This window comes from Haliotis asinina, chromosome 8 (genome assembly GCF_037392515.1).
Source record: "Haliotis asinina isolate JCU_RB_2024 chromosome 8, JCU_Hal_asi_v2, whole genome shotgun sequence".
Classification (NCBI taxonomy): Eukaryota; Metazoa; Mollusca; class Gastropoda; order Lepetellida; family Haliotidae; genus Haliotis; species Haliotis asinina.
This window is the reverse complement of record NC_090287.1, coordinates 65,008,938-65,028,009: the sequence shown is the minus strand read 5'-3', so window position 1 is coordinate 65,028,009 and position 19,072 is coordinate 65,008,938. Positions and strand designations below refer to the sequence as shown.

Here is a 19,072-nt window from a genome sequence, read left to right as displayed (position 1 = left end):
TCTTATTTAGCCACTGATGAGTTGCCATGGCAACATGCACATAACTTACAGCTTGGCATAGGAAAGACTTCTCAAACAAGGAAACAAAGGCGCAGCTGCAGCTGCCATTACTTGAGGAAATGAGAAAAGTCCATGATGAAGAAATCAATTTCTTTCAACGACATCTGCCATCATCCCCATCATCCCCGCCAGGACACTGACAGTGTTGTTGTCTGACCACCAGATGAACTCCCTAACCTACATACCAGAGAATAAACTAAGTCATACCATTAACTAACAGACACATTTGCGTGATGGAAAGTCTTTCTAGTTAGGGGTGCATTTGGGTGATGGAAAGTTTTTCTAGATAGGGGCGCATTTGGGTGATGGAAAGTCTTTCTAGATAGGGGCACATTTGGGTGATGGAAAGTCTTACTAGTTAGGGGTGCATTTGGGTGATGGAAAGTCTTTCTAGTTTGGGGCGCATTTGGGTGATGGAAAGTCTTTCTAGTTTGGGGTGCATTTGGGTGATGGAAAAGTCTTTCTAGTTAGGGGTGCATTTGGGTGATGGAAAGTCTTTCTAGATGGGGGCACATTTGGGTGATGGAAAGTCTTACTAGTTAGGGGTGCATTTGGGTGATGGAAAGTCTTTCTAGTTTGGGGCGCATTTGGGTGATGGAAAGTCTTTCTAGTTTGGGGTGCATTTGGGTGATGGAAAAGTCTTTCTAGTTTGGGTCGCATTTGGGTGATGGAAAGTCTTTCTAGTTAGGGGTGCATTTGGGTGATGGAAAGTCTTTCTAGTTAGGGGCGCATTTGGGTGATGGAAAGTCTTTCTAGTTTGGGGCACATTTGGGTGATGGAAAGTCTTTCTAGTTAGGGTACGCATTTGGGTGATGGAAAGTCTTTCTAGTTTGGGGCGCATTTGGGTGATGGAAAGTCTTTCTAGTTAGGGGCACATTTGGGTGATGGAAAGTCGTGTACATGACAGTGCAGACGAGGCTAGCTGTTACCTGGGCTGTACATGTTGAGAGAAAGGCACTTTTGGTAACGACAATGCTGGCAACGAACACGTGTTTCTTTTGTGATTACACAATCATGTGATTTGTGACACACAAACTTCACCTTCTCTTGGCGTGATGCTCGCACAAAGAATTTCTGAAAAGGAAATGATAAACAGTGTACAAATAATTGTTTCGATCATTCAGCTATGTACTCAGTTCTGCTCATCTCCAATGGGTACCCTAATTTTCCTTTGAGTAACATAATAAATTATACCCATCTCACTCAGTCTCAGCTGGGTATTTTGCCATTTTCCATTAATTGCAAAAATTGAATAAAGTTTAACGGTTGGTTTACTTGTTATTTATATTTAATCTGTAATGTGAGAGACAATAATAAAGTCAGCAAGTTGCCAAGTTGAAGTGCTGAAACAAGATCTTACAATATACCTCATGTGTTCTCAGTTGTATTCATAGAACTTCAAGTGTACTTGTACTTTACACAGATATGCAGCCTATCTGTACCTCTGTATAAAGTCTATGGAAATGTGTATTATGTTGTAATGCCACGATTATTGATTGTCCTAACAGCTAAGATTATCAACTTTATCAGCTATTTCATCCATGACAATTTCCTTGACTACAGAGTGCTAATTTGTCGAGCCGCCATTAGTCCCATCAGTAAGGTGTCCATTAATGCTGTGTCAGGTAGGTGTATCAATGCCTGTTGCACAGACAGATATAGCCAATAATTCTGCACTCATTACTTAAACTTGGGTGTCATTCATCAAAATCATGGATACATCCAAGTCTGGCAGGATAATACCTAGCACTCATATATATTTAGTTTGACAGTAATGGGTTAACTGGTAATTATTGTTGTGTGTGAATATAACACTTGTCTTCATGGTCAAGACCTTTAGTTGCTATTGTTCCACTGAATATACTAAATAACACATGAACTTCTTATTGTATTTGTTACCTAATTTATGTAATTATCACCCAAGATCAATGCACAATCTCACCAGACACAAAACAAGAGTTATCAGAAGATGACAAATCCAGCCCTGATCCCTCAACAAATAAATCATCAGACGTTTAGTCCTACTTGATGAGAGAATTTATCTAGTCTTTCCATTAATACACAAGAGTATCCTAAAAATAAAATGGAACGAAGATTTGCAACTTAATACTTCTATGTCAGGTACACACTAATATCAAAATCAAAGGAAAAGAATACAAACTTCTAAACATCCTCATAGGAAAAGGCAGCAGATGACAACCTGGTTTTTGTTGGTGCAGTGACATGAAAGAATTCCTATTTTTTTTTAGATGTGGTCTGGGCAAACACAAACACTATGAACTTAGAATAAAACTTGTTGCCATGGGAATATCTAAATGATATATTCTTAACGACAGAAATAGTACAAGGCATCATTTTACAACTTTGTCTTTGTGGGGTCAAAGTTTCATGAAAATATAGCTTTAAGTTTTTGAGATAAGGTCCAGACACACACACAACGCTAACAACACAGTCAAAGTTGAATTTATTGCCATGGAAACAGGAAACAAATTAATTTTCAGTAGAGTCAGTATTTCCAAGGACAAAAGGAAAAAATAAAATTTTGAAAAATTCTTACCTTGGCTGGGGTTAAAAAATCCCATTGCCCGACCCCCGGGACACGTTTTCATTTCGGGCAATCAAATAATGGTATCTTACTTGTCCGTGGACTACCAGATAATAATGCTGCAAATAATCTTGGAGTTCATTACATATCTGCTGATAATGAAGCTATTAAATGTTGCTATAATAATAAAGTAGAGCTAGTAGAGAGTGAAATTATCACTCTTCGATAAATAGCCAACAAACATCAAGCATGGTGTCATAAAATCAGGGCAAGTGGAAAATTAGTCAGGACAAGTTACTTTCTTGAAAGCACTTGCCCTCTTGTAAAAGTTTTATCGGTTTTTTTTAGTTATGCTGTGGAAAAAATATGATCATTGCTATGAGTGGTTATTTTTTGTACATTTTGTTAATAATTCAGTAATAATTATTATTGGGTCACAACGTTTAGTGTTGTGAATGATTATTATGATGGGTCAGACTTCATTTAAAAGATGGTCAGCACTTTTAGAATTCTGGTTTTCCGGAATTTATCTGCTCTTAGTTTTGTATGTGTTTACTTCTGGGAGACTTATTCGAGGGCATTCTACAGTGTTGAAGACGGGAACTGACTGAGTATACATATAAAAAGGCTGGTAGCTGTGTTACGACTGACACACATTCATTGGAGTTACATCATTGCCAACAATCGTCAACGCCTGACCTACATTAACTGCTGTCAGACCAATCGCTATGTTTACATTCTGCATAGTTGATGCTCTCTTGCACTAAGAGTGGGTTTATTTTATTATATTTTGTGACCCACTGCCTTAGATTTTGTCTCACTTGAATTGAATCTGTAATCAGCATTGTGAAATTGACTTGTGACCTTGTATACCTTGCTCTCCTGGTATAATAATACATCATTTTAACGTTTATGACTTGTCTTTGTTCAGTTTCGCAGGTTCACAAGTGGATATCTTACATTGTTTGTCACGGTAAATTTTTAACCATAACAAAATGGATAGATAGGGAGTTGACTATATCCCCCTACATATCAAGCCGAGGGATAATAATTTTGTTTTAATGATGGTCTAAATCATCAATCCCAAACCCTAAGCATTATATATAATTTAATACTGAGCAGCAAGTGCTCCTAGGTTTTGTCTGCAAGTAGATTTCATTTCCTAAGATTGAGTCCTTGCAATCACAAAAGGAATTAGAGGACTAAAAATGGTACTTTAAAATTGCTGAATTTTTCTCAGCAAATTACTGATTTCTTAATGAAAATATACATTCTGAGTTACTGATGAGATAAACATACTGTCTATTTATTAATTTGCTGACAAATCTGGCAACACTGATGATGCCAAGACTTGGAAAACAAAACCCCATAAACGCATCATTGTCATCATAATCTCTGTGGTTCCACAATGATGAAAGACATTCAAGAAAAACATGTTATAATATCCCACTGTTCCAAAAATAAAAAATGGCTTCCTGTGAGAAATTCCCAATTAATCCATTTTTCCGAACATATTGCTTAATAATATGAGAGAAAGTTACATGAGTCAATCACAAGATGTACCATATTAACTGTCACGGAATAAGCAGGTGGTTATCCATCTTATTCAAAATGTCATTCATGCAGAGGTACAGTTAAGCTGCATATCTTTGTAAAAGCAAAAACTCATGTGATAATTCAAATCCTATCAAGTTTATTGCATACAAGTATCAAATCTTAGCTTGCGTACTGTAACATTCACCAAACCTACCAGAATTTGAAGTAAGCTGACCTATCTGCTACAGATGGAGGTTACAGAGGATAGAATAACCAGGGAGCCTATATACAGAGGGAGTAGAAACTCCTCGAAAAGCTATTGAACGTATGTCTCGCCTTGTCACATGATCAGTGCAGCGGCAGCTTAGTATTTAAAATTGAGCCTGGTTTATTTTCAACAGCTGATTATTTTCCCTTAGTGTTGTAACAAGTGAAAACCTATATGTAGAAGATAAGTTAACTATTTTGTCACTTCAGTTTATGTCAAATAATTGTTATTAGTGTCAGTAATTGGACAGTAGATTTGTAGTTAAGTTTCAAGTCGGTATGTTATAGCTCACTGGCTACATAGATAAAAACTTCTTTCACACATTCGTTTAATTTTCAGAAGGGAAATATACCTTTAGTTGGAAGGTATTTGCAAGTAGTGGTGATAGTTTTATGACTTTAAAAAAATGGTTACGGTGTATTTGAGGTGTGTGAAAAATATGGCATATTGCTAATCTGTTCTGATCCATCATTGAAATAATACATGACATTTGAGTGTTCGTAATCGATGCTTTAAAAACATCTTTCACATACACCTTTCATTCTTATGAGGGGAATATACTATCAGGTGAAATGTGTTTGCATGTAACAGTGAGAGTTTCATCATCTAAAAAACATATGTTAGGGTGTATTTGAGGTGTGTGAAAAATGTGACATATTGCTGATTTGATCTGATCAGCCATGGAAATACTACACTTCGTTGTTCAAGTGTTTCTGGTTATTATTCTAAAACATCATTCAGATAAACCTTGAATTTTCATGAAGGGAATATACTATCAAGTGAAAGGTTTTTGCAAGTAACAGTGATAGTTTTATGGTGTTAGAAAAAGTGTTAGGGCATATGTGATGTGTGTGAAAAATATGGCGAGCTGATCTGATCCGCCACTTATGCTGGTGATGCTTGAGGGTTATAGTTCTGTAACTTCCTTTCTTTCGTGTTGATCTTAATATATTTTGTTGAACTTATCATTTGACAAAACCGGAAAAGTGTTTATAATGCTTTGTGATAATTTTAAACTTTCTGTTTCTGAGTGGTGTGTGACAGTGTCAGTTAACATTTTGTTAATGTCCATGCCATTCCCCACATGCAGTAAGATATCTGAATTAATTATTAATGTAAACAAAAATGTTTCAAAGTAGATTTTTTAAAAGGACAGCTGATGTTGACACGTGTTCTTGCGATACTTTTGCGTTCTTTAACATGTTTTGGGAGGGCTGGCCGCGGTGTATCATTTAGTTTTTCATTCACTCACATATGAACTTCTTTATTTCTTTCATTCATTCACTGATAATTCTTGCTCTTAATTCTTACTATAATTCATTCATTCATTGTAAAATTTCGACTGATACAATAAACTGGCTGAAGTTCTGAAGCTGATGTTGCACTGGGAACGAGCCAAGTTACTGTGTGCATTGGAACATGACGAGATGCATGTTGATAAGTACAAATGGTAAAGAAAGCAAGGGAGTGACCTATCCCTCTTGTAGAGCATCCCTGGAATAACTGAGCTATATTGCTCAGCACTTGCTGTCTTTCTAATCTTTCTCATATTACAGATCAAATATAAATAACCACAATTTAAATCTTATTGTATGTTTAAAATTAATGGAACATGGTAAAATACCCAGCTGAGTTTGAACGAGGTGGGCATAATATATTTGGTTATGCAAATGAAATTAAGATACCCACATGAGATGACCTGTGTATTTTTCTTTCGTCAGAGTGGCAGGAGAACTGATTCCCAGATTACATCTGCCCACTGTCACTTTTAGCAATGCTACTTCTACTGGCACATTGAAACAAACTTTTTCGTTTTTGACAGAGAATAGACTCCTATATCCTGAATGTCTTGATTTCACTCATCACAGTTCAGATTTATTTTGTGCCAACTTATTCTTGATACAATCAAAAGTAGCAAATCTGCATGACACCTCTAGTGGCCCCCAAAACTGTTCTATTACATCCCTTTTAATATAGTCTCTCTCCCACAAATGGATCATTAATGATAATCCCATCCCTGGGTATATGGTTTCTGCCTAATATATATAAAACACAAATGTCCAATATACCAGTTGCAATCCTGGATCATTAATGATAATCCTGTCCATGGGTATTGCACTTTTAATTAGCGATTTTACGCTTATAATTCTGTTTAATATTTTTTTTCTTAACCAGCAAAGCATTTTATAATGAGTAAGTGATAACTGTGTTTTAATTATTTTTTTTTTTTTGGCTTTTAAGTTCACTCATCTGCATATTGTCCCATTTATGGAATGTATTATTGCAGTGTTAAAAAAGTATAGACAAATTTATTTACTGGCAAAATGGCACCTCAATCCTAACACTGTTTGCCAAAAGAAAACAGCTCACAAACTTTGATGAAAATCTAAGAAAATATGCATAGATGGATTAAATGTGTTTGTCATGTTTAAAATCAGCTCTTTATTCTGTCTGAAATATTTCTGTTAGAGATAATTGGAATAATTCATACAAAGTTTCAACAGTAGTTGGTAATTCTGAGATGCTGAAAATGCAAAATTTAGCAACGAACAGTAAACGGAACACAGCATCACTTGACTTTCAGTTAAATGAAGCGCAGCTGCCTCAACAACAGTCCTGATCACATTAGGAAACTGTTACCAGAAACATCACATCCAGACCAGGTGATATAGGAAAATATGACATCCTTACCTTACAGGCCAGGCAATATGTATAGGAGACACACTTCCTACTCAGGTTTAATAGAGACTGTGAACCTGTGACGAGGATGTTCCTGACACTCAGAATTCACAATCTCTGGTAAACCTAAGTAGGAATGGTTTCTCCGACTTATCAACCTCTTTTGTGCAAAATATCTGTCAAAATAATATATTACAATCAATATCCATATGCCCCGAGCAGAACAACATTGACTGGACAGCCTGCAATGGATGGAACAGCCGGTGTCAACTGGGATGGGACTGGCAATAAGCAACTTGCCTTGCCTTGCACTGTCTTCACAACCCATCTAGTGAGCAACACACGTTTCATACTGACAAACAATCTCATTCCTCATGCTGATCCTTTGTAGCCTAGTGGGTGAAACAAGTTAGAGAGTGAAGGGCTGCTGGTTCGAAGCCAGTTATCACCACTATATATTGGACGATTTCAATAGTGTGATATTTTAAGATCAGTGATTGCAAGACAAAGTTGTAACAATCATGAATAATATCCCAGGTTTAGAATCAATCAATGCAAAGTCACAGCAGAGATCTCCCTGATTCTCGAAAGAACCCACTTAACAATTGACAACCCGGGGATTACAATCCTCATCTCTGATAATATAGTATAACCATATAATACAATCATGAAAAGATTGATAAAGGAAAATATTACTTCCTTACCTTACAGGCCTCACAGATGTAAGCCCCACAGTAGAAGCCGGCAGCCACATCCCCACACACTTGACAGAATAACTCCTTCTTCATGCACGCTGCATCTGCACCATCAATACAACCCACCACTTCACCACCACTATGTGGACTGACACATGCTTCACTACCATCTGAAGAAGACATTGTGGAACTTGGCGCCTTAGGTTTTAATTTTGGTAAAACCTTGTGTAAACATTTCTTAGTTTGTTTTAATGTCACACCAACTGGGAAGTACTTGGTCCTGAATATACTTGACTGTTTGCTGATCTTATGGCTGACTTCACCCTCTGAGTTTCGAACGTCCATCTGAGAGTCAAAATAATGTGGTTGTGACAATGGCGATGGAGTGGATGAAGATGCTGGTGATGAACCACAACTTCCTGTGATGGCACTGTTCTCCAAATCTGGCATGCTCACCATAACTGTATTCAAATCACCCTCATGCAAATTCTGTAAGTCAATCACCTCAAAATCCATGGATTTACTGCTATCTGTTTGGCTGTTGGGTCCTGCAGATACCAAAGTATCAACGGATCCCTGAACAAGTGACTGAAACAAGCCATCGGTGCCTGGATTAACCTCACCTGGTGAAGGTACCTCAGTGGGTTCCCCAAACAACTTGCAGGAAGAAGTTGTCATAGACTTTTCGTGTAGTCTAGATGCTTTGGGGTTTGACTGAGAATAGGATGGCGGAACATACATTTGACCCAATTGTTCTGGTGTTGATATAGTTGTATTGCTACAGCCAGATTGTGCTTGGTGAATTGTATCAATTTCTGATTGTTGTGTGTTGTCATAAGGCAGCTGACCAGAAAAATGGTCAAAGGATTTGGTCATTGTAGTATCACCAGGCACTTGTCTAAAAGGAATGAAAAGTGAATTACATGTAGTCTCCCTTTCTTCTTGGAATGCCTTGTGAGGATTAGTTTGAGAAGGAGGGTAAGTAGGCACACTCATACTGGTGGAGGACTGGGGATTTTGAGGGCTGCGGCAAGTCCTGATCTTAGGTGGATATGTATCAGAATTCACTGCTGTACATGGATCAACCACATGATTGGAGGAAGGAATCAAATGAGATGCTGAAGCATCTTGGGAATGAAATTGGTCTTCCATTTCTAGGATTCTTCTTCCACTGCTGTCTGTAGCATCTATGGCATGTGTCATGGCTGAGTTGGATGGAACTACACTACTTGCATCAAGAACATCATTCTTAAACACCCTGTACTCACTTGACCTTGTGCTGGAATGACATGCAGAGTCTATGGGAGGCTGAGGTCCAGAGGCTGTGGTAGGATGGTGTCTTGGTGTTGCTGGAGGGTGGTGTCCAGAGGCTGTGGTAGGATGGTGTCCAGAGGCGGTGCGAAGAAAATGCCTTTGGTTGTGTTGTGACTGAGCAAACTGTGATACCTTGGACACAAGATCAGTAGGAATGCCAGACATATTTGTTTTGAACACTCCTGTTTCCTGATTATCATGTTTGTAGCGTTCTGTCATGATTCTGCACCAGTCCACAAGTATAGACCTAAAAACACAGCAAAAAAAGACAATTAGTTTCACAGCAAATGTTTCATACTTCACAATATTTGTCCTTCGAACCTAAGCTTAACTGGGTTTAAAAATAGTCCTTTCCAACTTCACCTTAACAGGCATTATTACTGTTATCCTAAAAAACAGCATGGACCCAGCAGAACCAGGCTGTGTACAACAAGTTTACAAGAATGTTCTATTTAAATATCACTTTTAAACTGACTCTCTAGCCTGGGTCAGGACAGCACTAACAGTGCTATGTTGTACTCGGTGGTTCTAACCAAACAAGCAAAACAATAACATTCTGACTTATACATGACATGCTATATCAACACATGGTGTAATATTGCAGAGTTGTGTCCCTTGGCCATCCATTATATCTCCATGTCATTGTCATAACTACACGAGTGAGTGAGTGAGTGAGTGAGTGAGTGAGTGAGTGAGTGAGTGAGTGAGTGAGTGAGTGAGTGAGTGAGTGAGTGAGTGAGTGAGTGAGTATGGTTTCATGATGCTTTTAGCAACATTCCAGGAGTATCACAGCAGGGGCCACCAGAGTTTGGGCTTCACACTTTGAACCCATGTTTGGTATAACTACCTGGATGATGTTACCATCTCTATCTGCAATCAGCTGTGGTGACCTCCCACAATGTTTCTCTCACACATGAACATACGTCTGTCTGCAGCTGTGGTGACCTCCCACAATGTTTCTCTCACACATGAACATACGTCTGTCTGCAGCTGTGGTGACCTCCCACAATGTTTCTCTCACACATGAACATACGTCTGTCTGCAGCTGTGGTGACCTCCCACAATGTTTCTCTCACACATGAACATACGTCTGTCTGCAGCTGTGGTGACCTCCCACAATGTTTCTCTCACACATGAACATACGTCTGTCTGCAGCTGTGGTGACCTCCCACAATGTTTCTCTCACACATGAACATACGTCTGTCTGCAGCTGTGGTGACCTCCCACAATGTTTCTCTCACACATGAACATACGTCTGTCTGCAGCTGGGGCAGGTCCAGGATCAAAACCTAGATTCAGACTGATTACATTTACACAAATGTCCTGTTTCCTGTTTACTTTAATTTCAGCAATATGATGTACAGACTAATGCCAGATCACACAGACAAGATGAGCACTATTGATGCCTTTAAACAAACCTTAGTTAAAATAAAAAGTAGATTCATGATATTCTAAAACTGTCATACTTTCAGCCAGTGGAAGTTCTACTTCTTTCAGCAACTACTACACCTACATGTCAACAAATTATATCTGGAATTAACAAGCACTGTAACTAAGGTGACATAATCTCCTACCGCAAATTATCATATCAAACTTAACAAGAAGACAAAGTCATCAATATCTCCCGCAATGGCAAAATACTCTTTGTCAATGTCTGCTGGTTATGATGATGTCAAATGTTTTGGTGTGTACATGGCAAAGTGGAAGGAGAGTACTGAGGCTTTTAAGCTCCAGAAAGGAGCACTACCACCAAATTCAGGTGAAGCCAAACTTGTTGGCATGGAAGCACGAAAAACATTTAATTCAGAAATCCAAAATCACCAAAAGGCATCAGTACACCACCAGACCTACTTTTGTGCCAAGTTCGGTGAAGAAACAGTGAATGATTTTAAGTTCTGGTTTGGAAAAGAGCAGCACCACCACTTAAAGTTGAAGTTAAACTTGTTGCCATAGAAACAAGATAAATATTTTATTCAGAATTCCAATACTACCGAAAGGTACCAGTCCATCACCAGGTCTATTTATGTGGCAAGTTTGCTGAAGAAATAGTCAAAACTTTTGAAGCACTGGTCCAGAAAAGTGCACACCCATCAAATTCAAAGTGGAACTTTTTGCCATGGAAACACGAAAAATATTTTATTCAGAATTCCAAAACTACCAAAAGGCACCAGATCTATCTATGTGCCAAGTTTGGTGATGAAATAGTGAATGGTTTTGAAGTTCTGGCCCACAAAAGAAGAATGTGCACAGATTGACAGACGAACAGAATGCATCTTAATCCCCCCTGCAAAACGCGTTGCCGGGGATAAAAAGTAAACAAAGTGAAGGTTGTAATTTAAGATAAATGTCGACAAACACATGACCAGTCAACATCTTTTGATATCTTGCTTTGTAGCTGTTCAAACTCACAAATATTTTCAAGACTCACTTTGACCTTGACATGAATATCTTAGTGTATGAAATGTGCAAAAATGGTGATCAAGAAATTGCTTATTGAAAAATATTCTAAGGAAGTCTTGAAAGTCTATGAAGAAAATCCAGTGAACTGTTCTTCTTGCTCCTAATCATAAAGGTCATATACAACGCAAAACAGAAATTTACAGATTCTGATTCCTTTGGGTCTGGACTCACAGCAACAAATTATTAAGAATGCAACTTCTACTTATAATACTGTAAAATTAATGTGATTAAAAAACAAAACACCTGTGAAATCGGAGTTCAATCAATTCATTACTGCTTGACAAGAATTAGATGAGCCAGTGCAGTGAATGCATTTGTGACAAGCAGGCTGGGCAAGTAATCTGGACGAATACACTTGGTTGCTACAGGTAGATTGGCGATTAAGCACGTGCAATACATGCTGACCATGGCGTGAAATCAATACCGCTAATGTTTAACATGTGTCTAGTAGAGTGACTTAGTTCAGCAAGACACCAGTCAGTTTTCGAATGTTTGCAGATTTCATTTAGATTAACATGTCCAAGTAAGGGAAGCATGGGTAAATTGTTCATTCTCAGGCAAGGTAGTTAGCCTACAATATTATCATTTATATGGAAAAGACATGTGCAACCAACACAGACGCTATTTCAAAAAGTAGCCTTGCTACTGGCCTTTCCGAGGCAACTTTAAAACACATTAAAGCAGAAGGCGATAAGGGTGCGACTAGGCCTACTTTTATTAGTCCTACCAAGTTGCGCAAACCCAAAACTTTCAAGCACAAACTTGATGATCTTGACTGGTGTGCAGTCCATCAATTTGTACAAAGTGTATAATTATATGCAGTACAAACGCAACTGCCTGCTCTAGATACAATACAATATGGGAAGAGGCCAACTGCACTACTAGGGTTCAAAGGAAAGGTTTTGAAAAAATCTGAAAGACATGGGGTTTAGGTGGCGAAAAAATGCAGTCAAATCGTAATGTTTTAATGGAATCAAAAGACATCACTGCAAAGCGTTTGCAATACTTGCATCCAATGAAAAAATACCAAGATGAAAAACCTGCAATCATCTTTATTGATGAAACATGGTTTCATGTACACCACTTTGTCCCAAAATGTTGGCAACTTGATGATGAGGTTGTAATAAATGGGGTTAAGCCTCCGTCTGGCACCGAACCTTGGCTCATTGTGGTTCATGCAGGGTATGAAAATGGTTTTGTACCAAATGCTTTACTTGTATTTGATTTAAGCTCAAATCAGCAGATTATCATGACGAGATGAATTTTGAAAATTTTTCAAATGGCTGCAGGAAAAATTGATGCCAAACATTCCACCCCACACCATCATTGTTATGGATGATGCGCTACACCTCAGCATGCAAGTGGACAAGTATCCAACAATGGTTAACAGAAAAGATGACATAAAAGGTTGGTTACAAAGGCACAATATTGCATTTGATGATAAAATGCTCAAAGTTGAACTGTTGTTTCTGGCAAAATCCAACAAATCGGGATCTGTTTATAGAGTTGACACGATGTTGAAGCAACATGGCCATGACGTACTACGTCTTCCTCCTTACCACACAGAAGTGAACGCAATTGAGGTGATTTGGGCTAGTGTTAAAAATTATGTTCCTACACAAAACTTGCAGCTCACAAAAACTTTGCTAAGAGTTGTCGGTAATTCAGACACCCCCCAGCCTGATTCAGAAAGTGACGACTAAGGCCTGAATTCAGTTTGTCTATAATAGATCTAATCAGTATTTGACCCCTGTGTGGAGAGGATGCACCTGACTACATGTTGATTATTAGGGCTGTGCAATATTACCAGTAAATCGGTATATACCGGAACTGGATCTTGCGATACAATTATCGTGATATAGCTCCGATTCTGCAATATATTGGGTCATTTCCCTTTTCCGTAGCAACAAAATGTGCTCAGGTTCCATGTAACATTTTACAGGTGGAAATGTCTTTATACGTGGCTCCAAAAGTGCCAAAGTGCACATTCTACCAAATGCTTTGTTTTGTGCATTTAAATGGTTATGTATATGTGATGATTTGGAGAAAAAGGGGGCCTCCAATGGACCAATCTTTTAAGAAAAGCAAGATTTATGGATGTCAACTTCTTCTTGTGAATAATGTGACGCTGCAGAGTGTATGCTTGTTCCTTCATCAAAGTCATGTAGGAGAATGGTAAACTCTTCAAAATCCATTAGCGCTATGATGATCATAACTCCAATACTAAAACACAGAGTTACGGTAGTCGTAGTGCTACAATCGCTTTGAGGAACAGTGTCCAGATTACATGCACCGCCTGCTTGTCACAAAGCGTTTACTGCGCTGTTTCATCTAATACTTTGTCAAGCAGTAGTATGAGATAACAATCAAAACACGACTTGCTTGAGGAAATTGAACTTTTCATTATTTAGACAATAACCTGTTTCCTTCTTGTCTCAAATGGAATGTTCTGGAGGGTGTTCCTGGCGCTGGGGGAGAAGGAACAATTACATATATTGTCAGTAATTGTTAGTAAACTTATCTCTGGATTATGGTTGCCTTCATTCTGTGGTTCCCACAGTCACATACTGAAAGCATAGCTATCCCCAGTGGAATGGTCAACTCAAAGAGTTACCTCCCCTTGATATGACAAAATGCTATTGTTGTTTGAAAAACTTCACAATTTTTCTTAAAATTATAACTTCTAGAGGATAAGGTGGGAAGGTCGCGTGGGACATAAATCCCATAATCCCGAGGTATTTTGACTAACAGTTACTAACAATACATGTAATTGTTCCTAATTATAGCATAAACCTTCCCTCTGGATTATGGTTGTCTAAATCCCACATAGGGATGGTGGGCTATCCTTAGATGTATAATCCTCTACATACCACTAATAAATATTCCAGACTTTCTAGGACAACTATGACTTGGGAATGACTACCTCACTATTAACACATCGAAATGTATTAAATGTGAAAGAAGACAAACAACAAATCATTAGGAGAGCAGTCTCTTTCCTTCCTGATTATGTATTAACAACCAATAATACAAATTGGAGCTCCTGAAGACCTCTCATTACACTTTTGTCATTTCTGAGTACCTGATGTCATCTCCAGCTTAGAACAGACTTGTGCTTCAAGGAAACAGACGTCACTTCTGGTCTAAATCTACTCTTACTGTCCTAGATGTCACTTGCAGTCTGACACTTCTGACTGTTATCCAACCTAAAACTGTGTAATAGCAGAACAATGGCATGAGATTGTTCCCAACATAACTATACCATAAGATAGTGCACAGTTAGTTATGACAGGAATATACAAATCGTTCTATAACTGAGTCTTCTTAGTATCTTTATCTTCTTGCCTTGATGTCAAACTTGAAGACTGGGTGAACAAGACTTGGTCCCTATTCCAAATACACTACAACTAGGTGTGCCACTACTTAAGTACCCAGGAACTTAAGCCCCTCCATAGAAGAGGCTACATCTCTTAGATAGAAATTAATACAGGTATTCTGAGATTTCCATAAACAGCTTATGACCACTTTCTCAGCTGAAACTGAATCCCAGACCAGTAGTGAAGATGCTGAAGCCTTAATCTCATGAGGGGAGAACTTTTTGGATTTTGTCGCTTGATCTAGTCCCCGATAGGCAAACATAAAAGTGTTCTTGAGCCAAGAAGCGATATGCATTCTTAGGGTTCTCTGAGTCTACATTTGTCTTGTAGAAGGAAAGAGACAACAAAGTCGTTTGGACCAAATCTTGATCTATCAGATCTTTAATGCACAGGTGGTATCACAAAAGACCTGTTAAGTCCTCTGACGACATATCCATGGGTTGAACTGTGAGTAACCCTTCCTTCATAACAAAGACAGGTTGAGAGACTGGATAAATAGAAGATCTCTCAGAATCAGACAAATCTGGAACCAGAATCAAGATCGGTGGCCTGCCAGTAGCGATAAGTTCTGAGTCACCCGTGGCTGTACCGCTAGGGACCTGGCTAGTCGCTGGCATGGATCCATCACCGTTAGATTCCATACAGATGAAGATGGGAGGCATGAGATCAAGACTGTTACCCGACTGATTCAGATTCCTCACATGGGAAAAGGTGGTAGGCCTTGTGACAAGGAGCCTTGTGCCCGGAAACAATTGGCCTGGCTTGGGTTACATGATCAGGAAACAAACCATGGCTCAGACTGTGTCAGTGTAACTTAAAAGCCCTTGTCGTGTTGTCATGATCAGTCCGATCCGAATACATTCTCTGCAGAGAATTGATATACATCTCATTTCCATTTCCTTCAAAGACTGACTGACTGATGCCTGCATTTCTGATTTAAAGGAGGAAAATAAGTCTGCCATAGCCGCCATGTCAAATTGAGATGAATCCGACTTCGGTCTAGATTTTGACTTAGAGTCCGACGTTTGAGAGGGACGATGGTGTACTAGGGGAGGTTTTTTTTAGTCTTACTAGAATCTGCTCCATGGAAGATTTACGTTTTTTAGACTGACACCTAGCTGCATCCATAATGAGCCAACCAATTTCAAATAAATCAGAGCATAATAGACAGCGACCTACTAAGGTGCATGTGGTACCCGAAAAGCAAGCTCTGCATAAGGAAAGACGGCATTGTATGAAACTCCTAAATAAAACAGGAACCACACGGCCCTCTTGACAATAACCTGCCCTTCCAGGGTTGAAAATCATTTATCCGAAATATTTCCCATAGTCAGTGACACAATCAAATACATACCCTTGGGAAAAGTATTGGCCCACAGTGCTGGCTATAAAATAGAGTCATAAGCCTGCCACGTAACTAGCAAGTAGTGGGCCACCAGGCAGATGCTATTTCATACACTGAAGAGGATCAAGATCGGTTATTAACTTTTCATGGACACATTCGTTTTTCGCCATAGCTTCCTGAACAACTAAGGAAAAAAAAGGCGGGTAAACTATTGCAAATATGCAATATTATAATACAAATATGATTGTCCATAGGACCAAATTTCAACCACTAACCAACTACAATGAGTGCTGTCTAAAAGACTGTGAAATGTTGAGAAGTTTTTCACTGTAGCACATACAGAAAAATTGTGTGAAGTTTTTAAAACAACAATAGCATCATGTCATATCAAAAGGAGGGAGGTAACTCTTTGAGTTGAAGGGCTAAACATATCACTAGGGAAAGCTATGACTTAGGGTTTAAATTTTTCATGTTACTTTCTGTATGTGACTGTGGAAAGTACAGAATTGAGGCAGCCATAATCTAGAGGGAAAGTTTATGCTGCAATTAAGTGGTTAAGCTCTGTTGCACCCATAGTGCATGCACAGTGATTAGGTTCATGTAGCTTGAACTGTGAAAGCAACTCATAAAAACACAGCAAGTGATCTGTGCACGGGTTATCGCTACAGTTGAAGTTGGAGAAAAAGAGATGTTTCTTGTGATTATACCTGCAGATTTGCAAACGAAGTTTTCAAGGAGATGTAGCATTAGAAATACTAATTTCATTGTCAAAAATTGATCAGCTTGAAAACTGACTGCTTTTACCACTGTTCCACACGATTCAGTGTCAGGCTGTTATCATGGTTTAACTCCCGGCCGACAATCTTTTTCAAGAAAGTGTAGCATTAGAAATACTAATTTCATTGCAAAACATTGCTCAGCTTGAAGACTGACATGTTTTAATACATGTCTATGGAAACATTGAGGAATATGCTGATTGTAATAAGCTCTGTCACAGACAAAACTCAATGTCTGTTTTATTGACACCTATGTGCTTGCCTGCCTGTCAGTTAATGACAGTATGCAATACACAACTTCACTCACTGACCACATGCAGTTTGAACTTAAAGGGGCACTGATGCGGAGCAATTTCCGTGGACTGGTGTAAACTTTTGTTATTGTTTTTCTCCCGTGAGTACCCCCAATGATATCCCAGAATTCGTGACTGGTTCATGACCTCTGCTGCGCATTCCGTAAGCGCAATTGATAGTTTAATTATAGACAGATCAACTTAGGTGAAGTCATTTTTACTTCATTACAAATGTATTATGAAAACAAATGAAACACTTTGAAGGTTAATCATCTGCCAGTGGTAGAAATGGTAAAAAACTATTAGGACGGAAAAATAACGAAGCCAATGTACGTCTCTATATTTTGTCTCATAACCCTAATTAGTTTATTGTGATATTTGTATGATTCTGAAAATTAATAAAATAAAACACACGATCTGCTTATACTCATAGTAAATTTCTAACATAACAGCAACATTTATACATTGTATAGATTGCCAATGTGGATCCTATTTCACACACATACGCGATCTAGTGTGTGGTTTCTGTCATACAGATTCTGCTGAATGCTACAACAAATAAATTAAAACAAAATGCAAATAATGAATGTAAAACAGACTAATTTTATAGCAACAATGTCAGGCTACTACCTTGTTCAGGAATGTATCCATCAATATCCACGTAAAAGAAATCATATTCCATTCATCTGCAGCTGGTAAATAATCCTACTCTGTGTCGCGTGTCTTACAACTGTCCAGTTTGCGAAAAAGTAACACATCGTTTCATGTCTTTCGTTGGTGAAAACCAGATAAACCTCTCATTGGTCTCCCAAGATAGCACACCTGCCAACTAATTGTATGATGTCAACTATTCTAAGTAATTTGGTTAACCAATAATGAGCAATCAATCAATCAACGCAAGGGTGGTTAATTCTTTGAAGGGAGGATGTTGTTTTTGCACTCACTCTTTACGACAGGGTGTAGTCATCTACACACACTGCCTTTTGACAAATCCGCTAGAAGATAAAAGTAATTAATTAATCAGTGTGTTATCGGTTAATCCTTTGATCGATGTGTGTTTTTGTAACTCAGCTGATAAACCCTCTTGCATCACTTACATGCACATATTACATAACATACAATAAATTTGCCATTACAGACCTTAATTTATAATGTTGAGTATTTACTCCAGACAGGAGAAATGCCAAATGGGAACCTTTGTTGAGTAACCTGAGTGGTGTTACTACTAATTATACCTGTTATAAATTCATTAATTGACCATCCAGAGAATGATGACAAATAACACGTGTAGGTTTACACCATCAAACGCGAGTTACAGCAAGGAAGATGTAATCTCTGTGTGGCATGCAGCCTGAAAACACTTATGGGCCGAAACTGTTTTGAGGATACCAACGGAATTTCGTTACATAAGTAACACATACAGGCATTTGCTGTGTACTTGAGTAAATAGGTGACATAAGGGGTCTTTTTTTTACGTAAGAAAATTTTCAGATTTCTCTACTAAAGGCAAAGTCATCGTTTATTGTTTACGAATTCAAATAAATCAACTGTGTGTTTTTATTATCATAAATAATAAACCATTGTAGCTACCATAGCTGCCAAACTTTACGTATGATATTTGCTATCACAGCTGAACCAACACTCAGAATTACCTAAATATGAAGCTTTGCAATCTTCCGGAGTGAAACAAATGCCTTGCTACGTGCCTGTAGACATCATATTTT

General features: G+C 38.3%; 1 protein-coding gene across 1 annotated transcript in view; it reads right to left on the bottom strand.

The window, feature by feature from the left end:
* The window catches only part of LOC137293670 (uncharacterized), a 52,520-nt gene that overhangs the window by 14,569 nt on the left and 18,879 nt on the right, over positions 1–19,072 (bottom strand). Inside the window, exons 2-3 of the mRNA XM_067824360.1 lie at positions 7,793–9,344; positions 990–1,134 (exon numbers count right to left, since the gene is read on the bottom strand). Coding sequence (XP_067680461.1) covers positions 990–1,134; positions 7,793–9,316 — 1,669 coding nt within the window. The 5' untranslated portion in view covers positions 9,317–9,344. The remainder of the gene's footprint in view (positions 1–989; positions 1,135–7,792; positions 9,345–19,072) is intronic.